This window comes from Pangasianodon hypophthalmus, chromosome 15 (assembly GCF_027358585.1).
Source record: "Pangasianodon hypophthalmus isolate fPanHyp1 chromosome 15, fPanHyp1.pri, whole genome shotgun sequence".
NCBI classification, from domain to species: Eukaryota; Metazoa; Chordata; class Actinopteri; order Siluriformes; family Pangasiidae; genus Pangasianodon; species Pangasianodon hypophthalmus.
Window position 1 is genome coordinate 10,703,907 of NC_069724.1, and position 25,546 is coordinate 10,729,452.

General features: G+C 38.1%; 1 protein-coding gene across 3 annotated transcripts; it reads left to right on the forward strand.

Annotated features, from left to right (window-relative positions):
* Positions 1–245: 245 nt before the first annotated feature.
* adora2ab (adenosine A2a receptor b) lies at positions 246–16,328 on the forward strand. 3 transcript variants are annotated; one of them, XM_026940885.3, is made up of 4 exons: positions 246–2,052; positions 2,155–2,226; positions 6,715–7,326; positions 14,039–16,328. In XM_026940885.3, exons 3-4 carry the CDS (start codon positions 6,995–6,997, stop codon positions 14,970–14,972), a joined length of 1,266 nt encoding a protein of 421 aa, XP_026796686.1. In that variant the 5' UTR covers positions 246–2,052; positions 2,155–2,226; positions 6,715–6,994; the 3' UTR covers positions 14,973–16,328. The 3 variants fall into 3 exon arrangements, with proteins under 3 accessions (XP_026796686.1, XP_026796687.1, XP_026796688.1); XM_026940886.3 differs by having other exon boundaries at positions 2,185–2,226; XM_026940887.3 differs by lacking the exon at positions 2,155–2,226.
* The last annotated feature ends 9,218 nt before the right edge of the window (positions 16,329–25,546 follow it).

The following is a 25,546-nucleotide window of genomic DNA, read 5'->3' on the forward strand; positions in this document are numbered from 1 at the left end:
AACCGTATTGAAATCGGACCCGAATGCATGACAATACCTTAATAGCTGAACTAAGGTGACGTCACAGGTTTTATTTAATAAGGAAACTACATTTTTACCTGTGTGGGGGTCTCTGTGGATGCTCTGCTGTGTCACCAACTTCCTATTTACTTTCATTCATTTTTAAATCAGCAGTAACACTATCAAATTTAATACAAATTTACACATTTAATTTTTGCTGATTTGTGCTGTAAAAATGATCCTTTATAGCAGTTTTGTTTTGAAATATTATAGCAGTATATATTAGTATAAGTCAGTTGTAAATTATCTTAATATGTAACATAAACATTAAATGGACACAAACTATTTTTCTGCATCAAAGCACCACAAATGAATGATAATAATTTGGTTTAATTGTTGGTTTGAGTTTAATGCACTGTGACGTCACTCTCAGCTATAGACTTACACTGAAATATATTCATTATAATATTTCAAAAACTGAACCAGCACAGATGGCTCTTTTTACAATTTAATTTATTTGTTTTTTACCCAAAGTGCCTTGGTAGTTCAGTTTTGATCCCTGGAGAATAAACACTGTAAAGGTCCATGTATTAAAATTAGTATAAAAAAAAAGCTTGGCTTAATGAAAAAAAATAAAAGAATTTAAAATGAATAATAAGCAAACAAAATACAATGCGTTTGGAGAAATTAAATATGACATTTAAAATGTAGGCTACATGAATAATAACTGTTTAAACCATGCAAAGTGAGTTTTAAACAAACATTAAGTACAGCTCTAAATCTAAATGACTAAAACTAAAGCAGCAACGAAACAAATCTAATGGAAACTAAAGAAATTAAACTAGTTTTGAAAATCATGTTTATAACTACTGGCTAGTAATATTTCTTGGAGAAAGAGATTCATCAAAACCTTTGCAAAAGCATCCGAAAAACGTGATCAGGAGCTGTTCAGGATGCTCACAGTGCACATTTCCTCCGACAGGTCTCATTCTATTAACCGCAGCTCTCAGTATCGATTCTCGGTATCGGTTCGGTATCGGTTCATTATCGAGAGGACGATTAAGCAGCTATAAACCGCACGCGCCGACAGTCCAGTACAGTCTTAATCAGTGATGATGAACTGTGAGCAGGCTGTGCTAAAGATCTAATGAAGTGCTTCAGATCCACAGTGTGATCAATAAGCAGGAGACTCGGCACTACAGCACACAGGGTTCAGGCGCACCGGCTACGTGCCAAACCGCAGGCTTCTGAAACAGGAAATGTCACACTACAGCCACGAGGCAAAGCAGTTTTACTCAAAAAACGCGTACAGTCTGGTACAGTGCTTCCTGACGCAGTGATGGATTAAAGAGGGAAAGAGTCGCACGGTGCTGTGCGCCCTGCGCCCTGCGGCTGCGCTCCAAACCGCACACTATAGTGCACTAATCCCCTGCTGTGATCACAGTTTCAACAAAGCCAAGCAGGTTACTGATTATTACTAATGCTTCCTCCAGTTCCACTACTTCCTTTTGTGTTTGAAGGTTTGTCAGATACTATTTAATAACAATACTAATTAAAAAAAAAAACAGCATGTGGAGAGAAGTGCGCCTGCAGGCTGCGGGTTTGGGTGTGTGTGAGCTGTGAGGAACACACAACTACTGTTTTGACATAATACAGCATGTAGTGGGGGGAGTATGCGGTTTGGGACACAGCCTATGAAATACAGCTTTTGAAACACACACACACGTACACGCACACCGACAAACGCACGGGCGCGCGCGCACGAACACACACACACACACACACACACACACACACAGAAACGCGCGCGCACTCACTCAATCACTCACACACACACAGAAACGCGCGCGCCCGAAGAAGTTCAGGCTACGCGGGATTTAGCTCAGAGGAGAGCTCTGTGTGAAATTAATGTAACGCATCGTTATGGATTTCTACACCCTGTGGATGCTGGATGAACTTGAACAGTTTCCGATAGATTTTTTTAATTAATTAATTTAATTTTTGCTGGAGCAAACTCACAGCTTCTTCTCCACTCAGGTTGTGAACACGGAGGTGAGTAAGTGTGTTTATCACTCAGTGCGATCATGATGCCTTTTATTGATCAGGTTTACAGAGACTTACCGTCTAGTTTCTGTCTGTGTGATGATTCTGGAGGTTCATCAAGAAAACCCTGTGTGTGTTCAGCTGCAGTTTCAGGGATCAGCTGATGAAGTGGACTTCAAAAAGGTGAAGTAGATCTGTATAGAGGAAAGAAGCTATTCTAATTCTAGCTAGACCTGCAAAGAGGTAGACCTCTTCATTTGTGATGGGTTCTTTTAATAATAATAATAATAATAAGCAATAATAATAATAATAATACACTGCTTGGGGAGGAAACCCAGTACCTTTTTTCACCTTAAAAAAAAAAACCTTCATGAGTTTCCTCATTCAGCTCGTTTAAGGGTCAGAAGCTGTTGTACCATGACTTTCACTCCACCAGGTAAGATAAACATGGATGATGGTATAAAAGAGATCCCACCTCACTGTCCAGCTATAGTGCAGACTGGTACCACATTCCGAGTCAAAGACAAGAAGGACAAAGGCATGCCAGGAGAAACCAGAGAGGTTATGAGACGCAAGTCATAAAGACAGACTGTTAGGGAGTTCCAGAGGCAAGGGATCAATTGCCGAGACTGCAAAAGTCAGACAGATGGACGCTGAGCAACAGAAAATTTTGGAGAACAGGTTCTCAAACGTTATGCAACCAGAGATTAAAAGAATTTCCAGGAGCCCCCTTGTGACCACAGCTCGGATTTAATTTTCAAAATTAAATGAAAAATGAAAAATGTACCATCATATTAAAATATTCAAGCCATTAGCTAGTATCCTTTTTTTTATTCCTGCACTTTCCTCTCATCCAGATGTTTGATTTAAAACACTGTTTATCATATTAACATCACTTCCTGGTTTTAATTTTCAAATTTCAGTTAGACTAAAGTTAACACTATTTATACATGATCTGTAGTTATTTTAGAGTTTTAGATTAACACCTTTCAACTATGATAATTAAATAGTAACCATAACTTGTTAGTAGTTGATAATAATCTCCACCACTGTATTGTGATTAATAAAATAAATAAATAATTTAAAAAACAATACCATCACATAAGCCCTGCATATACATCACAGACTGCACTTTGAGAACCGTGGCTTAGGAGCAATTAAATAAAAAGCCCGATTTGGTTGCCTGAAGAATGCTTCAATGGAAGGTGCTTTAAGCATTTGTGTTTCACATGACATAAACTTTTATGATGAGAACTGATTCATCAGGTCTTTGTAGCATCAAGGATAAAAATGTTCCTTGGGGAGCCAGCAATGTAAAAAAAAGGAGGGGTTGCTATGGCGGGAAAATCTCTCAGTTTTTTTCTTCAAAAAATGCCAACAGACAGTGGAGATGGCTCACTCAGTTTATATACAATATTTTAAGAGTTAAATTTTTTTTATAGTTCAGCAGACTGTTATAGGGGATCCCATCCCAATATACTGATCGTACTGGAGCCACAGTCCTGTTGTTCACACGTCCAGGGTTGGAGAAATAGAATTATGGAAGCGTCTCCTCACATGTCCTACAGAATATGTCCAAACATACACATATATGCTGAATATAATGATATATAATCCAAGTGATAATCTTCAGTGCCATGTTAATGTTTAATCATGTCATTTCGACTCAAAAGATGATTCTGGATCAAACATGATTGTGTTTAGGTCCAAAATCTGTCCGCCATTTCAAAAAGAATAGCCCTGCTCGAAATGAAATGTCTACAGTGTCTTTTCGGTATGCCTCCACTCAACTAGGCCCCGCCTCCCTGAGGCAGAATTTTATCCTAGAGCAGGAAGTGATGATAATGAAATGATGATAATGTTCCACTTTGAACTTACATGTAAATATGCTGCACACAGTCGCTACTTTTTTCCACAATTTTTTATTTGAAATGCACATGAATTTGTTAGCTACATTAGCTCCATAGCTCCAGTGCATTAAAGAAGTAAACTAAACATGTCTCAGCTGATTGAATACATTTGGGGTAAAGGAACCATTGTGAAGGTTTCACTTTTCATCCAAACTTTTCCTTTAAGCTTTTCAAGAGAATTTAGAATCTGGGTTAATCTCAAAATTGGCTCGAGCACAGAATTTCAGAGTTGAGCTGAAAATTAGAGTTTAGATAAGGTCGTCAGTGTTGTTTTGCGGTTCATCTGAATGTGCGTGTGTGTGTGTGACTCAGAAATGTTGCTACCATCATCGTGCCATATTTATCTCTTGTGGTAATTTTGATTGTCAGATCTGTGCTGTGGTGCTTCCTTTAATAAATGTTCACTCACTTATCAGAACAAAACAGAAGAAAAAAACCCATCCACTGACCAGTTTAAGAGAAAATAATGCATCTCCGATCTGGACTGTCAGTCAGAATTCAGCAAATAAGTGTCCCTTATAAAAATATAGTGCACTTTAGTGGATTTTTAATATGTATTTACCTAATGTGAGTGCAGTAACTACATACAGTATAGTGTAAATAAATGTATACATAAAATTTACTGCTTTATATACCATCTATGTGTTAATTCTTACTTGCTTCGGCCAAAATTGGGACAAAATATACATTTGTAAGAATTTTTTTTGACATACTTTTGCTGGTTAAACAAGTCGTTGGCTTGTTTCAGGAGTCATGTCAGTAAACCACATTAAAGACACATTTAAATTACCGCACAGTTAAATCAATTCATTTTAATTCAGTTTTACTCCTATCACTTTTTTAACAGTAGACATTTTCACAAAGCAGCTTTATAGAAATCTGGGCGTGGATTTTGATCTCTAATGAGTAAGCTAGAGATAACAGTAGAGAGGAACAACTGCTTGAGATGATATCAGGAAGAAACCTGGAGAGGAACCTGACTCAAAAGGAAAGCCATCCTCTTCTGGGTGACACCAGACAGAGTGACTATAAATAGTGTACAGGTGTAGAAGAGAGCAGATAAACAGTATTACGTGTGCTTAAAGGATGTTCAGTATGAGCAGAATGAGAATAAGAGTCCTGAGTTTAGTGCACAGGCTTTATTATTACATTACAGCAGTTCTTATGTACAAATCTACAATATCCAGGTGAGATTATCCACTGAAGCAAGGGTAAGACTTAAGTATAAACAGTTTTATTAAGTAAATATATATTTAAATAAAGGTGCTTTAAAATCTGTTCTCAGTTACACTATACTTACAATTGTTTGATAAATACTTGATCAAAATGTATTGCAGTTAGTATACTAATTTTACCTTGGACCTAATATGAATAGCCCTGAATATTTATTATACTCAGAAGTATGTTTTGTTTTATAACACTATTAGTATTAAGATCTAAATGTAAAGTAATAAGTTATCATGCACCTAATGCACTTCTCTTTAAGTGAAATGTAATGAAATGTGATTAACCTTAATCACTCAATTTGTTCTAAAGACACAAAATAAAAGTTAGGAGCATGTCTAAGTGAAATGGAGAAAAGAGAAAAGTGGGTAAGGATGTAAATTTTATTGGAAAAGGTGCAAGAGTTTGAGCTCTAATTACACACTTGTATATGTTACACTTAACACTTTCCCCATCTATGACTGTGTATCTACAGAATTGACTGGTTTAATAGAGCACTTTAAGCAACATTTAACATTAGGGTCTTAAAGAGCCTTCTGTCCATCAGTGCTTAAATTCGCACATTAAGCTTTAATATGTTTCTGTATTCAGATACTTTTCTGGAATAGTTTGTTTAATGTGTAGCACTAGCACCCAGTAAACTGCAATAAAGAAGCAGAAAACCCAGGTCTGTGTTAATCTACCTTACATAGGTTTCCTCTTATGCGCTTTTCTGAAGAATAAATTGGTAAAACTAATGTCTGGAAAGTCCCCTTTCAACTCAGGAAGCTGAAAGCATGCAAACGGCTTAACACTCAACACAAACGATTGTGTGTCAAAAACAGTGTGAAATAAAACAGGTCTGATCTTAATCATAGCTTTTCTGTGACTGAATCGGTTACCTTTTTTTTTTCTTTTTTTTTTTTGTAAAGCTAAAAATAGATTTTAAATGACCTCACAGGGGTCAAAGCACAGTGACAAACCTATCAGCATTTCTATTTGTTTTTCTCTTTTTGTCGTTTTTTTTTTCCTTTTTTCTTTTTTTTTTTTTTTACCTAGAGCAGATAAAGGGCATTATCATCACAGCATGTCTCTCTGTGATTGAGGCTGGGTTTTGAAATCAAAGGGAGAGAAGCACAAATGAGATATCAGAGGACATTAGCTATTTGTTTTGAGGACATAATCGAGTAACAGGAACAACGGTGCATTGTGTAATTCAATGATTTATGGTGTGAGGAGAAAGCCTGAGTCATTTCAGAGTTCAGGACAGCAGTGCCAAACAGATTCATGTGAATGTGAGCATAAAAGAATCATTTTTTGCATTGCTAAGCCAATAATAGCACTACTGCCGCAGAGGTCAAATGCACACTTCCTGGTCTTATGATAAACTGCAGATATTTCAAAAAAATATTTGTGTCTTAAAATACATCTGTATTGTTGGCCTTTAGGATGGTCTGGATTGGGATGGTGGGAAAATGACCTTCTGTTTCAGAGAATCATTGCTTTTTTGACCCTTGGAGTAAGGCTGATCTTCCAGATGTGATTGTTCTGTCTGCAGGGTTTAGTGACCTTCTCTTGAAGCGTCTGTTTCTCGACGTCAGTCTGGGAGAAAAAAAAGGAACAGGAAGGCTGGAAAACAAGAGTGAAGATCAAGTCAGGAGAACTAACAACACTGGTGTAAAGGAAACAGCATGCATAGTATAGGGAGGGAGGGTTGAAGTCTCTTCAGCCCTTCTATTCAGACTGTCCTCACCCTTGAGCCTGGAGCTCTGTGGCCCAGCGATGAGTGCCACTGCGATCTTTCAGTCCCACACCACACCCGCCATAAAGCAGCTGGCATGGATAGCAGCGCAATTGCCTTCTACATCAGCCTGGAGCTGCTGATTGCTGCGCTGGCCGTGGCTGGAAACGTGCTGGTGTGCTGGGCCGTCAGCCTCAACAGCAATCTCCAGAGCATCACTAACTACTTCGTGGTGTCCCTGGCGGTGGCCGATGTGGCCGTGGGCCTCCTCGCCATCCCCTTTGCCATCGTTATCAGCACAGGCTTTTGCAGTCACTTCCACGGCTGCCTGTTCATTGCCTGCTTTGTCCTCGTGCTCACGCAGAGTTCCATCTTCAGCTTGCTGGCCATCGCAGTCGACCGCTACATTGCCATCAAGATCCCGCTCAGGTGAGATTCTTGTTGCTTCCTCTTGTCTTGAAGTTGCAGTTATATTTTTTTTATTAATTCATAACACAAGACACTCATCAGGGAATCACAAAGCAACATTATTTTCTTTCTATTTGCTGACATTCAGCTTGATTACATTGATTACATTTCTTCAGTGCCCCACTATCCATGTAAACATCCGTCATTATAACGTAGTCTTTTATTTAATGACAAGTGTAAGTTGATTAAAAGTATAAAATGTTGGAAATGAACTACAAGTACTTAAATATTTGGACATGGACAACATTTTTGTTATTTTAGCTGTCTACCACAGTATATAGGAGTTGACAATTAATATTAATGATGGCCTAAAAGTGGAGACTGTCAGCTTTAATTTGAGGGTATGTACACCCAAATTGGGTGAATGGCATAGGAATTACAGCACTTTGTGTTCCCCTTTTTTTGTTCTAACAGACCAAAAGTAATTGGAGAATTGGCTGTTCAGCTGTTTTTGTGTGTGTTATTCCCTCCTTATTTCAGGTAACTTACAAGTAAGCAGATAAAAGGTCTGGAGTTGATTTCAAGTGTGACATTTGCATTTGGAATCTGTTGTTGTTAACTCTCAATATAAAGTCCAGAGCTGTCACTGCTAGGGAAGCAGGCCATCATTAGGCTGAAAATCAAAACAAACCCACCAGAGAGATAGAGAAAACATTAGATGTGGCAAAAGCAACTATTTGGTACATTCTTAAAAAGAATGAATGCATAGGTGAGCTCAAGAACACCAAAAGGCACGTAAGACCACTGGTAAATGACAGAAGAATTCTTTCAGAAAAACTTCTTCATAATAGTTGGCCAGCTCAAGAACACCCTGCAGGAGGTAGGCATATCTGTGTCAACAATCAAGATAAATCTTCACCAGAGTAAATACAGAGGGTTTACCACAAGATGTAAATATCATTGGTAAGCATCAAAAACAGGAAGACTAATCAGAGTTTGCCAAAAACATCTAAAAAAGTGCAATTCTGGAACAACATCCTATGGACAAATGAGACAAAAATCAACTTGTACCAGAATGTTAGGAAGAGTATGGAGAAGAGAAGGAACTACTCATGATCTGAAGCATATTGACCTTGTATATTATCGTGTGGGCATGATCCAAAGCATGTTGACCTTAAAAGACTGCTGCCAATAGGTATGTAAAGATACACCCCGGTCACGATTCGATTTGATTCAACATATTGCACATATGATTCAATTCAATTCGTTTCTCAGAAAATCTGAACAAAATTTGAATGAAGAACAATTATGACTGAAAAGACTTCTTTTGATTTCTGTGTAAAAAAACAATGCAAAACAATGTGCTTTTTTGTCTGTATGAAGCTAAAATAAAATATTGCTATGTACAGAGGTTTGATATTTTAAACAAAATGTACTACAGGTTCACCATATCTTAAAAATAAATAAATAAATAAATAAATAAATTACATAAAATAAAATAAAAAACAAAGTGTCTGAGCTCTGTAACAAAATAGAGCTCCAAAGTTGGCTAAAATGCACGATTTCCACTGCCTCGTTCTCAGGCATCGTAGATCACAGAGGTGTGGGATGGTGTTGTTTGAAAGCTACTTAAGAGTTCTTTTTAACTGCTATGACGTGGTCGTGTAACTGTATAACGTATAATGCAGTTGATCCCTGTCTCTTCATGAGCGAATGCGCTCACGAGACCAGTGCGGTCTCTATATATTTTAAGTCTATGAGTTGTGCAGACTGGGACTTCTGGTGTTCAAACAGTGCAATTGCATTACATGCATAATTAATAGATTGTTGATATTGCATATTTCCTTAATGCACATCGTCACATATTTGCATCGCGATGCATAGTGCACAATATATCATTGCAACCCTGGCTGCCAATTGAACTGGTTCCCTTGTATTTATTGATGATGTGACTGCTGACAAAAGCAGCAGGATGAATTCTGAAGGGTTATATTATCTGGTCAGATTCAGCCAATGCTTCAAAACCCATTGGACGGCGCTTCACGGTGCAGATGGAGAATGACCCGAAGCATACTTTGAAAGCAACCCAAGACTTTTTTAAGGCAAAGAAGTGGAATGTTCTGCAATGGCCAAGTCAAGCACCTGGCCTGAATCCAACTGAGCATGCATCTCACTGGCTAAAGGCGAAACAGACGGCAAAACACCCCAAGAACAAGCAGGAACTGAAGACAGCTGCAGTAAAGGCCTGGCAGAGCATCACCAGGAAAGAAACCCAGTGTCTGGTGATATCTATGGTTTCCAGACTTCAGGCAGTCATTGACTGCAAAGGATGTGCAACCAAGTATTAAAAATGACAATTTAACTTATGATTGTTAGTTTGTCCTGTTACTTTTGGTCTCTTAAAAGGGGGGACCACATATAAAAAGTGCTGTAATTTCCACACCGTTCGCCCGATTTGGATGGAAATAACCTCAAATTAAAGCTGATAGTCTGCACTTTGAATTTTTAATTTCACTTCCAATATACTGTGCTAGACAGCTAAACTAACAATTCCTTTATCAGTGTCCAAATATTTATGGTCCTGACTGTATATGTGATATCACTTTTAGAACACATGATTAGTTCTTTACATTTAATTATAACTTTATACATAATTTAAAAATACGTGAAAATAAAGTGCACCAAAAATGACACGCTAGGTCATAGGATAAGCTAGGCTATCACATTATCTTGAAGCAACTGGCTATTCCCTGCTGAAAAAAAACAGTCTGGAACAGATAGCTGGTTTTCGCTGGTTACCTCCCTCAGCCAATCAAGCTGGGTTTTTTTTGGTGGTTTTAGAGGAGTTTTAGACACTTACAGTCTGGTTCTAACTGACCAGGCTGGTTTTAGCTTGTCAGGCCTGTTTGTTCTGTTAGTATTAGAGGGTTTCGATCACTAACAGGTTGGTTCTAGCTGGTTTTACGTAAAGCTAATTCTTGCTGGTCAAGCATATCTTGTTTGATGGTTTTAGTGGGATGTTGGACACTTACATACTGGTTCTAGCTGGTCAGGATTGTTTGGTTTTGATGGTCAGGCTGGTTCCAGTTGTTTAGATTGGTACTGGCTTGTCAGACTACTTCTAGCTGTCCACGCTGGTTCTGGGTTTGTCAGGTCTGTTTGTTATGATGGTATTAGAGGGGCTTTGGACACTTACAAGCTGGTTCGAGCTGGTTGGATTGACAAGTGGGGTTGGTCAGGCTGGTTCTACCTGGTTATGCCAGTTTGGTTTTATGGTATTAGAGGTGTTTTGGACACATGCAGGCTGGTTCTAGCTGGTCAGGCTTGTTTGGTTTGATGGTATTAAAGGATTTTTTGGATAGATTTATTCTGAACCATTTCTACATCAAAAGTCTTTAGCCCAAAAAGTTTAGAAAACATGCGTTTTAATAATCCTACTTTAGGTCACTAAAAGTAGATCTTACACATTCCAATCTAGATTTAATTTTTTGCTTTTTGAATATGTAAATAATATTAAAATTTGAGTGACATTTGTTCTAACAGTGCTGATGGAATTGTTATTTATCAGAATGAATGATAATTGTTTTGGAAAAGCAGTGAGTGGTCACAATGTAGGCAATGTAGTAAAGAAAAAAATTGCATATAGAATTGAAAAATAATTGCATTGTGGTTTCCTGAATTAAAATTAGAATCAAACCATGTGCTCTTTAGACATTTCCTGTTTAGTATATTTGCATAGTTGTATCTGCATTTCCACATTTTGCACATGTGTCTCTGTGTGTGTGTGTTTGCTTGTGCACCCAGGAACTGAGACTGACTCCATACTATCTCTTTATTGAAAATAGCTGATAAACACAAAGGACAAATTGTTGCTCTGATTACTTGCTTCATTTCTTGTTCAAATGCTAACAGGGCAACAAGATAATAATGAGATAATACATCCTGTGGTTGAGGTTTTTTTTGCTGTGTCACTCTGCTACTTTAGTCAAATTCATGAACAGCAGCTGTGATTATTCATACCTAGAACATGTTCTTAAACTGCCTATTGAGCATTGCAGCACTAGTTTTATTTTAAAATAATGTGTAAACATATTAAACTGGCATATTTTTATAACATGTTAATGCTGAAAACCATGCATTGTTAGAAATAAAGGTTAGGTGTAGCACCTTTAAGGTTTCTTTGGTTTGTTCTTCTGGTGAAGAACCATAGTTTAACATAGAACCATAAACCAACATCATGCTCATTTAATTGCATAACAAAAAGTGCAATTAAAAAAATTGAAGGCTGTGAGTGTAAATGACACAAATCCTAAACATCATCAATAAAATTGGGAAGATGTTCTGGGCTTTGAGCGTGAAAGGTAGGGTTGCCAGGTCTGCAGTTTTTTTCACAGGATTTGGCTGTATTGGACTTGCTGCTTTGGTTTGAGTGGTCTTTGGAAGGTTTTGCGTACTTTAGGTTATGTCAGTGATATGTGAGTCAAATATTTAAGCGGAAATATTTTAAGCAAATAATAATTGCATGGTTTATTACGTACGTATACTCACCGTCCACTTTAATAGGAACACCTGTACTTTTATGAGCAGGAATGAGCAGGAACACCTGCTCATTTATGCAGTTATTCAATCAGCCAATCATGTAGCAGCAACACAATGCATAAAATCATGCAGAAAGACGTCAAGAGCTTCAGTTAGTGTTCATATTGAACATCATAATGTGATTTCTGTGACTTTAAAGGTGGCAGGGATGTTGCCAGATGTGCCAGATGGGCTGGTTTGAGTATTTCAGATACTGCTGATGTCCTGGGATTTTCACACACAACAGTGTCTAAAGTTTATGTGTGTGTGTACTGTGGATATGATTAAAATGTAAATTATTTGGTAAAGTAGTACATCAGCAGAGGTAATGTGTAACTAGAGTAAATGGAATAAAAATGAAATAAATATAATATATACCTTTATTGTGTTGTATCTATTCTTTACTTTAGACAATATCTGTAGTAACAAGAGACCATTTTTAGGAAAGAACTGTTTGGGAAAATGATAAGGTTTTAAGATTATTAACTACATTTGCATCTGTCTCTGCTCACCATTTGTGACAGTTGAAAACAGTTATACTAACCTGGTAGCTAAAATCTTCCATTACTTGTTAGCTAATTTAGCGTCGTAGCTAGGGTTGAAAACTTAAAAAGTAAACGTAAAAAAAAAGTAAACTAAAAACTTCTTGACTGAATGAATACATTTGGAGATTTTGTTTTTGGGTTGAATTGTTCCTGTGAGTGAGGAGAATTTTGAAACAAACATCAAAACAGATCACCAACTCCATACCGATTGGGCAGTAGTGTAAAGGGGTGGGACAGGGTAATTGGCAGGAGCTTCGATTCTAAGGAGAGGTTGTCCGAGACTCTTAGCTTCTTAATGGGGTTCTACTTGGAGCCCTCTCTGGTGTAGGGTTCTATATAAAAGCTTTAAGGATTACCGCAGAGGAAAATTTGAAGAATCCATTCGATCGCTATATTTATCCTTTTACTGGTCCATCCTGTTCTGAGCATATCCTGAAATTTGCAGGCTTTCAGAAGCCTGAAACATGTACTGCCTGAGAACGCAGGATTAACTGATCTTGAGGTAACCCAGGTTCTTTGGGGTCGAGTTGTTCCTGTGAGTGAGGAGAATTTCTGTAGAAGTCAGTGAAGGTCATGCAGTTCAGGTGTTCAGGTCAAGTGTTACTGCTACAGGAGGTGTTGATTGGGTGAGGTTCTGCTGTTTCTCAGGCTCTGAACACTCTTGAATGTGTGACTGTCAGTTTAAATGAACCTCTGTGCTGCTCTCCCCTGGGAAGAAGATCTCAGAGTCCCCATCGAGAATCTAGATTATGTGAGTAGTTGCCAGCAAAGGCCATTTGGGAGAAGATGTATGCAGCACAGCTGGCTGTTCTACGCACTGATCAGAATGAAGGGTCCCAGCAATAATGGTGTAATTTTTAACAACTGTCTCTTGTCGTGTACAAACAGCAGTGTGTTACAGACACCCCAGGATTAGCGGGTGTAGCGGCATTGCTGCACAGTAACACCTCGTTGCTGTCTTCTGTTTATCAGATAGACAGAAAGCATTACCAGACCATTTGATTTCTCCAAACTCCTGCACCATGTTGTGCACTCTTCTGTCAAAAGACGAGGCAGAGCAAACTGTTCTGTTATCTGTTTAACTGTACATAAATGCTGTAAAGACTGTAGTCCAAATAATTCCTGTTAATAAAAAATCATTATTAAAACAGTGTTTAAAATTTATTTACAACATATAGAAAAGTGGAATCTGAATATACTTTATATTGCTTGTATTTTATAATACATGTATTTTATAATAAACTACTGTGTCGTACTGTAACGTACTGTAAAATACACTAGGAAAATGACACAATAAATATGATCATTTAAAAATTGATAGATAGGCAGATAGATAGATACATACATACATACATACATACTCACTAAGAAAAAGGGTTCCTTGCCTGTTTTTTCAGTAGTCAAGGGTTCCTACTTCATTTTTTTCATATTAGGTCATTTGATTTGTTATATGATAGAGTGATGTAATTCTATTTTGGTTTTTAGTATATGATATAAAAGCAATATTTTTCACATTTTATAATTTGCAGTAGTTTTCTTTAATAGTTTAGGCATAAACTGTAGCAGTGTTGTTTTCTGATTGTGTGTGTGTGTGTGTGTGTGTGTTTCAGATACAACAGCCTGGTGACAAATCTGCGAGCAAAAGGCATCATCTGTCTGTGCTGGATCTTGTCTGTGATCATTGGCCTGACACCGATGCTCGGCTGGCACATGAACAGCACCAACTTCACCAACAGCTCGTGTCCCGCTGGCATGACTGAGTGCCTGTTTGAGAGAGTGGTCACGATGGACTACATGGTTTACTTCAACTTCTTCGTCTGTGTCCTCATGCCGTTGGTGGCCATGTTGGTAATCTACGCTCGGATCTTCATGGCAGCTCGACGGCAGCTCAGGCAGATGGAGCACAAGACATCATACAGTCATAGTGAGGGATCATCCGCATCCTCATCGACTCGCTCGACGCTGCAGAGGGAGGTCCACGCCGCAAAGTCTCTCGCCATCATCGTCGGACTGTTCGCTATCTGTTGGCTTCCTCTGCACATCATCAACTGCTTCACATTGTTCTGTCCGAAATGCCCACGCCCACCGCTCTGGATAATGTACCTCGCCATTATTCTCTCACACGCAAACTCAGTGGTGAACCCCTTCATTTACGCCTACCGCATCCGAGACTTCAGATTAACGTTTCGCAGGATTATTCGGCAGCATTTCCTCAGGCGGCATGACGGGCTGGCCAGCAGCACCACCTCCACCAGGATTAGTGTCATCGAGTCATCCTTCACCAATATGACTAATGGCAAAGTGAACGACTGCAGTCCTGGGAAAAGTAATAAAATTGTAAAGGAAATTCATTGCACAGATAGACACTGGAACTCATGCTCAGATCTAGAGTGCACTGTTCCTGCCCGACTTCCTGATCAGATTATCAATGAAATTCCTTCAGAAATCATGCTGGTGAAGGACTGCTGTGTTATCACCAATGTCAATCTTAGCTCCATATCCACAAGGACAAAACATGTGGTGGAGCTCACAGAGGTCTCATGAAGCATGACATTAGCCAAGTTAAACAAACATATAGCCTCGACACATCCGAGGCCTGATTCTCGCTACTGTCTGGAGCCAGATAAGCCTTGGGTTATGTGTACCTACATTTGTGTGGGAACCGGATGAACATGGCTGTTAAATTGTGACACATCATTTGTGTCGGGTTTATCGGATGGATTTCCCACATCGCTCGCAATTACAGTGCTTTCAAGGTTGTCAGTTCTCTAACAGAAGCTATGCTCCAATTAATCCATACAAAAAGCCCAAATTTATTGACAAACACATAGTCTATTTATTTAACCATGACATTTTTAATAGTTTGGGAGCTCAGATGCACATTCAGCTATGCTATGGACAGTGACTGTGGAACTTTTATGAGAGGGGAAGAACTCATCTCTAAGAGCTTGAAGAGTCATAACCTATGTTCACACTAGCAAGTGACAAAGCGACAAGTGGTCATTCATTTCCTATGTATATGTGCAACACAGAGCACAATTAAACTGAGATTTTTCTAATGCATATTAGGTATGACGCTGTAAAGCGACAAATCCAAAAGATTGGTCCTAATGATTCCGCTGACCAATCCTGTGGTGAGTGTGGTTCGATGTTTCTTCACTTCCCCACTCACAACTTTAGTTCCTTTCTGCAATTAGTTCCCTTTTACTGTTTTACTTGCAAAAATGGAAGAAAAGCTTCTTTTCATCTTGTCCTGTCATGTACAACTTCTCATTAAATGTGCATAGAGACATTATTAAGAAATATAAAGCTTGGAAGGAAGTAGCATTGTTGGTACCTCTGGCAAGAGAAGTGTAAAACAAACATTACTTGCAAATCAAACTTAAACACATCAACAAGGGACAAACTATAAGCGACACAAGCGACTTGTCACCTGCTAGTGTGGTTAGCTAAGACTTGAGAAATGTTAGTGAGGAGACGTATGTGGTACGAAACGTGGCGGTGTATGAACTCAGCCACAAGAAGCAATAGGAAAGCATTTATAGGAAATTAACAAGGCAGAAGGTGGGGCTTCAGATGAGGTATTTCTCTCAAACTTCCTAACTCCATTTTGTACCAGTGTGCATGTTGTGAGGTTTATACAGTAAAGGTGCATTCAAAAAGAAATTCAGGAAGTGTTACCATTAAATTAGGTAACAATGAGGTCAATCTGACTTTTAAGATTACACTCCATTGAGCATCAGTATAATGGCCAGTATAAATGCAGTATATATAGGTAGATAGATAGATAGAGATATACTGTTATACCTATCTGAGATTCCTCTACAAGCCCACATTTTGACTGTGAAACATTTAGTTATTTGGTGGTTCTGAATTTCACCAAATAAAAAACAAAGCTCATATCAATGTTGTGTGAACTTTTTACAGAGATTCTGCTGTGTATAAAGAGCTCATGTTTCATTTAGCTAGATTGCAGAATACATTCTTAAAACTACTAATGTTGCATCAAGCATTCTTACAAAAACTAGACAATGTTATGTTCAGAAAAGAAAACTTTCACTAGCTAACCATTTTAGGTCAGCACAATATTTAATGAAAATTAGGGTTTAGGAACACAAACATTTCAATAATGTCTAATTAGGACTATTGTGTGAGTGATCATTATTTTAGACAAATTTGTTTCCAAGATTTTTTCAGGAACCTTATTATTGTATTTTATTGCACAGCACTGTTAAATTCTGCATTTTGATTGGTCAGGAGGTGTTGATTGATGACAGTAGTGCAGCAGCAAATCACAGGTTTATTAATGCGTTCATTCTAACAGCTCATTCAGAGAAACCTGTATGGCAGACGCTCCACATAATCTAAACATAGTAATAAATAGATAAAAAAAATTGTGTTGTTATTTAACATTTATTTAACAGTTTTGGGAACGAACATTACTTACTGTAACTGCATAAGAGAGACAAAAAAGAGAGGCTGGTGAAGCAAATAACTGTTTATAAATTCTATAATTTAGTGAAAACAGGAATGTTCCATAATATTATATGTACATCATTGGTAAGTTACTGTGGTATAAGAGGAATAAAACATTTCAGGACATGCTGTTATAGAAAAATAATCAATTTTAAGTAATAGTAATAGTAACTTTGCTTCATCAGACCACCCCGTCACTCAGTATTTTACTACAACAGCACACAGTGTTTTATTCCTTACATGTTATAGGCAAACCATCTCTTGAAATACATTACTGTGTGTTCTGATAACATTCTCTGTAAGCAAACCATGTTTTTGTAGCGTCTCCGACATTGCGGTAAGTGCTTATTTCTGCTTATGGTGTATCATATGCATATTCATAAGTGTTGGTAACTCTGTTTGTCTAATTTCCTTTCTCAGTAAGAAAAGAAAAAGCCATCCATGGCTTTTTTTGGTCTGTCAGAAGTTCTTCACTGCTCTCAGTTTATCCGCTTGATTCTATTTTAGTAAACACAATTGTAATTAAGCAATATCGCATGAGCAAGAGTGCGGTTACGGCAGACGGCACAAGACAGTACAAAAACCATCAAAACAAGACAATGGGCATGATGAGTTACAGTTTGTCATATCTACGATGATGTCGCTAACTATACTGTAGTAGAGCGTACTGGGACTGTTGCTAGATTTGGAATTTTATCTGGTGAACACAGCCAAGCAGAGTGATATGTCCCAGTGCGGTTATATTAAATATAAGCACTCTTGGAACGCCACTCCAATCAATCCAATCAAATTAGTGGGCCAGAACTAACTGTTGTATAATTAATGACACACTAGTGCAGTGGGTAGCTGTACCAGTAGCTGTTCCAGTAGCATTGCTGCCTCACAGATCACGTGTCCTGGATTTAATCCTGAGCTCGGGTTACTGTATGTGCAGAGTTTTGCATGTTCTCACTGTCTTCACATGGGGGTTCTTCCAGGTTCTCTGGTTTTCTCCCACTTTCAAAAATAAACATGCAGGTAGATGGATTGGCTATGCTAAAATTGCCCTTAAATGAGTGTATGAATGTGTGAATAAGTGTGTGAATTTGTATGTGTATTGTGCCCTGCAACAGACTGGATAATAATACCTTTCACTTCTAAATATTATTCTGACGCAAATAGATGTAGGTTTGTGATGTTTCACTGAGCATTTCTCAGTTGTCTCTAACCTTCATCTGTGAATTTTACTAAATAACAATGGCATCGGAACTTCAATGACAAACATCTTCAGTCAGATGGGCATCGATCCTAACCGCATTAATAGGCATGCAATAAACAGTAAATCATAAATAGTGTATTAATGAATGACAGCTTGATGCTGTATAAATAAGTATTATTGCACTATTACACAAACACACACACACACAGCAGTGATGATTTTGTTTAGATAGCAGCGACTGACGCCAGTGGCTCATCCTAATGCGATACAAATTAGATGCACAGGGACATGATGGTGCCTTTTATTGTGCCATTAGCTCTCCTTTGGCCTCATTATAAGACTCTGTGGTGGAAAAGAGATGTGCGTTAAAACTGTCCGCTTCATAAAATACAGTGCTTTTGCTACAGGTGAAATAAAAACACACATATTCTGGAGGATGAACTACACATCTGTTTGGAAAAGGTGCGGTGTCTATTAAAAACAGGAGCAAATAGATGGAACAGACAAGATGGGTTTCCTGGAAAATGACTCACTATCTTAAGTTCTTTTGCTTCCATCGAAAAAAATCTTCATCTGGCCTCGACTGGATTTAGCCTTTCTCATATATTCAGAGCTTGGCATAAAGAAGCCCTTTTTCCATTTGCCTTTTGAATATTAGTGTGTGTGTGTGTCTGTGTGTGTGTGTGTGTGTGTGTATATGTGTGTGTGGTGTTGTCTGATGTGTAGAATTAATGTATGTTGTATGCTGTATTCATTTTTTGCATCGCTGCAGCTGATTGGCTGATAAGGCTTTTTCAGACATACCCAGATTTTGGCCATCTGCCAGGATAAAATGGGCCATATTGACTGATTCATTTACTGATTCATTTGCTGATTCATTTACAGATTTGTTCACAAATTTGTTCAATTACAGATACATTCACTGATTCCTTCACTGATTTGTTGACCAGTTCATTCACTGATTAATTTATAGATTTGTTCACAGATTCATCCACCAATTTATTTACTGATTCATTTGCCAATTCATTCATTGATTTGTTCAACAATTCATTTACAGATTCATTTCCAATTCATTCACCAGTTTGTTCACCAATTCATTCAACAATTCATTCACTGACGCATCTACTAATTCATTCACTGATTTGTCAGTGAACAGTGGTGATTTTCTTTCGAGATTTTCTTTAACCGATTTGTTTACCAATACATTTACCAATATATATATATATATATATATATACTATTGTTGAGTGTTATTCTATAATGTCCACATTTGGACTTTCACACCAAGACACATTTCAGTCTTCTTCAGTATCCAGCAGCCTGTTGCTCTCTGATTCAGTGAATATTAAGTCATCTTCTGTGAAGTCACACTCTATATGATCAGATGGGTTTGCTTCACGGTTTGCTCTTATGTAAGTTTGCACTAGCATGAGAGTCAATGTATGTGTTAGTGTTGCAGATTACAGGAGGTGAACTGGTAAACTCAATATTGCCATCACTGTGCTCTTAGACAGTCTCACTCATTTTCAGACCTCAGAGCCACTTCCTGAAGAACAACTGCTTTCCTATCCCAGGCATCTGGACCTTCAATCCTAACTATATCCTTCATTCCTTGCTAATGTTTGGAGAGATTTGGCTGATCTGTCATAGAATGTCTGCTTTACTTTTTGCTGTGTGAGTCTGTTTTGTAGCTTGTTCTTGCTTTGAGAAAAAGGGAAGTGTTGTACGGATTTTGCAATTCATCAGCAGGGCAAAGACCACATTCCAGAGGTGAAGCTCTGCAGCTAAGCAGTGCAACGTAAGAGTCACAGTTGCTGTTAGCAGCTTTCTGTAGATGTTGCTTGAGAATGTGTACTCCCTTTTCTGCTTTACCATTGGACTGAGCATATAATGAGCACGTAATGTGCTCAAAGTTATTGGATTTTGAGAATTCAAGCCTCAAATTCTTTGTACTTGATGCATGGACTATTGTAATTCTGCATATGTCTTGCAAAAAAGAATTTCTTGTTTCATAACACAATTTGCAACACAACTTGCAACAAACTTGCACAAAGCAGTGTCATCTCAGGGAAGTTAGCATAGTAATCAAAGACTAGTGAATAATCTTTGCCGTTTAGATGAAAGAGGTCCATTCCTACCATTTGCCACAGTGCTTTTGGTATGTCACCAATCAGCACTGGCTCTTTAGTTTGCCGATATGTTTCTGGCATGTCTCACACCTGCTTATGAGTGCTTCAGTGTCTTTCAATGTTGATTTCTGGCCTGTAGACAGTGTCTCGTGCCCATCTCTGCTGATGATTCTATTCTGTTTCAATAGTAGCCTATTCCCAACACCTAACTCACCCTTGATATGATAATGCAGTGGTTCAGAACCTCTAGGTCATGTATTGTGCATGTGCGGTTTCTTTTGCTGACCCTTTTGACTTATTGTCTGACACAAGAAATGCAGCAGAGAAACCATGATCACATTTCTACAGAATTTGCAAAATTTGTAGCTGAGGGATTGCAAATAAATGTTCCAATGAAGTTGACCGTCCCACTGAAGCTGAGTACTCTTTTCCTGTCTATTCCTGCCTGCTCATGTTCAGTATGACACTGATTTTCTCTTGGTCTGGTTGGATCCTTTATGCAGAAATTCCAAGGAATACAATCTCCTGAACATCAGACTTTGTTTTGTTGCAATTCAGTCCATTCTTTCTGACGCTTGCAGAACTTTTGTCAACTTCTAATTATGTTGTAAAAGGGTTGAGCCCCAAATAATCATGTCATGTACATAAACTCTTTCCAGTCCTTCAATCACATGCTCCATTGTTCTCTGGAAAATCTCAGATGCTGGCACAATTCCAAATGGTAGTCTGAGAAAACAAATGGAGTATTGAAGGTACTGCCAACTTGAGTACTGAAGGTACAGTATTTGGTACTGTACACATCCAGCGTTGCCAAAAACCTTGTGAAGCATCCAGATTTGTAAAATATTTGGCACCTGACATTTCACTGGTGATCTTTCATGCTTTGGGATCTGACAGTGCTCAGATTTTATATTTTCATTGAGATCTTTTAGATCCATACATACTCTCAAATCTAACAATACACATACACTATATGGCCAAAAGTTTATAGACACCTGACCATCACACCCATGTGGGTCTTCCCCAAACTGTTGCCACAAATCTGGAATCACACAATTGTATAGGATGTTTTTTTAAGCTGTCCCTTCACTAGAACTAAGAGGCCCAAACCTGTTCCAGCATGACAGTGTCCCTGTGAACAAAACGAGGTCCATGGAGACATGGTTTGCCAAGGTTGGTGTGGAAGAACTGGCCTTAACCTCACTGAACACCTTTGGGCTGAACTGGAGCCACCGACTGAACCCCAGACCTCCTCACCCAACATCAGTGGCTGACCTCACTGATGCTCTTGTGGCTGAATGAGCAAATCCGCACAGCCATTCTGCACAATCTAGTGGAAAGCCTTCCCAGAAGAGTGGAGGTTATTATAACAGCAAAGAGGACTAAATCTGGAATGGGATGTTCAAAAAGCACATACGGTATGAATGTGATGGTCTTTTGGCCATAGCATAGTGTACCATGGAGTCTATAGACACTTCAGTTTTTCTGATAACTCCAAGTATTGTCATTCTGTCCACTTCCTTCTTTAAATGTGATCTGAGTGGTGCAGGAACTCTTCTTTCAACATGCATCACTGGCTATGCATTTTCTTTCAGCTGAATTTTATATTGGCAATTTTATGGGTCATAAAATATACAAATGCAGCACAAATAAATAGTTGTACCTTCATTTATGTAGGATTATTTAATTCAAGAGCTTCATACAGTGAGTCGCAAGTTTTCGGTACTCAGACAGTTTTTTTGGTTAGTTTTTTTTAGGGTGGTGCTTGGAAATATGATGTCATATCGCAATGACTTGTGGGAAATCGACCATGTTTTTTTTTAATATATGAACAACAATGAGACATTATAAAGCTAGTTATCCTTATCTAGTGAGGTACTTGTTAGTGATAATGTAGCTATGGATACTTTTCAAATTCAAGGTCATCACAGCGATGGTCCTAATAAAATGATAAAGATTACCTCATTAGACAGCTGTAATGTAGGAACTGTTTTCTTTTATTTAAAAGTTCATAGAAAATATGGAGACCCTTTTTGCAAATGTCCGTGCAGACTAAAGATTATGGTGATGTCCTTAAACAGGAAGTTTATTTCAATGGGGCGATAACAAGAAGATTCATTAGGTTATCCAGAATGATCTTCATGGTGTGTTCTCATGGAAATGTAGAAGAGAGAAGCAGCTACAGTGAAGATTATCTATTGTCTATAATTAGGCTCCAGGCAGACGTTTTTGGCATTGCTACTTACACATTTGAAGAGCTCCAGCTGTTTATATCTTTTTTTTTTTCTTTTTTTTTTTCAAATGCCACCAGGCCCTGGAGCAGCTATGGAGCATCACATACACTGGCTCCAGATTAACTACCAGTTCAGTCAGAAAATTCTTCTCTAAATCCCACTATCCACTACAAACCATTCATATTTACAGTACGAGATCTTCACAAACCAAACTGAGAGTTTTGCCATGAGAAAGACAACTTACCCCAGAAAGGCACATATCACCCTTTTAACAAACAGTGGCTAAAATTATACTTGAAATCTCCTTCATGATCCTCAGTCAGCTTTCCTGTGTAAATCTGCTGTCAGTGGTGATAAAATCAGGACGGTGTGTGATATTAGCTGAAGTTTCTTCAATAAAACATCTGCTCTGAGGAGAAACTCTGTTCTATGTGGAGCTTCGCACTGTAAACAGGAGGATCATCACATGTTGTGGATTATATGAGTTACTATATCCTTCCTGGAAGCTCGAACCAATCTGGCCATTTTCCTCTGACCTCTCTTATTAACAAGGCATTGACACCCACAGAACTGTCACTCACGCAATGTTTTTTTGTTTTTCGTACCATTCTGTGTAAACTCTAGAGACTGTCGTATGTGAAGATCCCAGGAGATCAGCAGATTCTGAACAGATTCTATGTGAACATTAACAGAAGTTCTTGACTTGCATCTGCATGATTTTTGCATTGTGCTGCTGCCACATGATTGGCTGATTAGATAACTACATAAATGTGCAGGTGTACAGGTGTTCTGAATAAAGTGGACGGTGAGTGTATACCAGTGTGTACCTGAAGAAAGATCTGTAGGACCATTATAGTTTATTAATTTTTAAACAGTTTCTTTGTGTTGAACATGGAGTAAGATAAATGAGTCCATTTATAAGAATTGTGTACTTTCTTTTCAGAAGAATGTGATTTTACACACACACACACACACACACACACACACACACACACACACACATATATATATATATATATATATATATATATATATATATATATATATATATATATATATATATATATATATATATATATATATCCAATTAAATGTTTATTTAATCATTATTATTATATTCATCATTAATCATATAAATAAAATTAATAATAATAATAGTAAGAAGAAGAATTAAGAATTTAGGTGTGTGTGTGTGTGTGTGTGTGTGTGTCTGTCTGTCTATTTGTGTGCAAAAGTGGATTTAATAAAGTCAGACAGTTTTTTATTCTCACTGTTATTGGAATGTTATTGGACTGTGATAGCTCCATCCTTTAAAGAGACAGATATTATCTTTAAGGATCTCATGCTGTGATCTGAATTCCCTCCACTGAGGTTTTTATTGTGGTGGGAGTCAGAGTCAGAGCGAGTCACACATCAGTGTTTACTGACACCTCCATTCAGGTGCTGAAATGAGATTCGGAGACGTTCCTGAGATTTACAGCAACATCAACGGACTTGTGTTTCTCTCTCCACCCGAGTACAGTGGGGGAAATTCCTCAAATGTCTAACGCTTCACTTTCTCAAGGTCAGTATTGAGATCTGTGTTGAGTAAACTCACCTGCTGTTTCCTGGTGGCCACTGAGTCGTTAACAACACAACACACTTTACTTTACACACTTTACACAACTTTAATGATTGATACTTTAAAGGTGCAGTTTGTTTAAAAACTCAACATCCAAAATGTTCCACTTATTGCGATTGTAGTTGATCAGACAAGATGTGTTGTGCATGAAGTTTGCTTTTTGTAGAAGTTTGTTACCTAAAAGCTTATCTATAAAACAACCAAACAAATCTTAATATCCCTGCTTCACTACGACATCATGACATTGCACACTATCATAGCTAATCTCAGAAAAAATAGCTAGGATAGTGTGCAGTGTATTCACACATCAAGTTCAAAGTGTAACTTCATCATCAACCACATCACTTCCTGCTTTCTGCTACAATTCAGCTTAAACTTTTGGAAGTGAAGCTAGGTGGCAGATCCTGAGGGGCGGGGCTTAGAGAATGGAGTGATGCCAAACTACTCTAATGAAAAACTCTGATTCTGGTTGTCCAAGATGGAGGTGTCTCTAAGTAAAGTTCTAGTGTTGAGCTACACTGTGAAGTTTAGTTCATGTTTTTGGATGACAGGATGAGCCACTGAAGTGTGACATCACTGCAGATCTGAGGCCAATATCTTTTTTGGGGGACACAGGCTTCCATTATGTAACGGAGGACTCAGAGAGAGGTTATAAGGATCTGTGTGCACGAGGGTTATTAAAGATAATACCAGGGTCAGAACAGGAAAGGGTGAATACCAGGAAATCCACAAAGAACAAACGTCTATCCAAAATACAATATCCGAAAATCAGCAACGACAGAACAGGCCAAGTTCAAAAACACCAAAAGGCAGATGCATCGTCAAAACAAAGGGGCAAGGCAAAGGCGAGACGAGGCAGGGAAAAGGCCAAAAACACAAAGTAGCTATCTGGAAAACAAGGCTTAAAACTCACTAGAGAGACTATTCAAACTGTAAGACTTCACAAAGGGTTAGTGTCCATGTGCTTTATGCAGTGATGGAACAGGAAATTGAAATGACAAAGAAGTGGTTCAAAGTGTGGTGAGGGCGTCCTCTGCCAGTCTGGCGGTGCAGAGTCCGGGCTGGATCTTACACATTACTTGTTAGCAAAGATAAGCACACTGAACACGTCTCTGCTGATTGACTTTGTTTGCTGTAAAGGGGACATTGTTGACATTTCATTTTTCTCCTTTTCTTCTATATTTCAGCATGGCTTCAGTTAAAGACATTTTTGTTGAGGATTTAGTAACATTTATTATGAGATTATTAAGAACATAGGATAAATAATCAATGCCAGGGTTGTGTGATGTGACCCGATGCGAAGCGGAGATACTGTTACTGCCCCGAGGTTGATTGTTTTCCTAAATAACAGGACTTTCCTCTTATACCACAGCAATTTGCCAATGATTACATTTTTGTATTTACTAAAGAATTATACATCATGCTTTTTATCCATTTGTAGGTATTAATGTCTTTGGAAT

Excerpts from the sequence above, each read along its gene's own strand:
- adora2ab (XM_026940885.3), top strand. The coding sequence starts at position 6,995 with ATGGATAGCAGCGCAATTGCCTTCTACATCAGCCTGGAGCTGCTGATT. Across the intron at positions 7,327-14,038 it reads GCCATCAAGATCCCGCTCAG|ATACAACAGCCTGGTGACAA; the intron begins GTGAGATTCTTG and ends TGTGTGTTTCAG.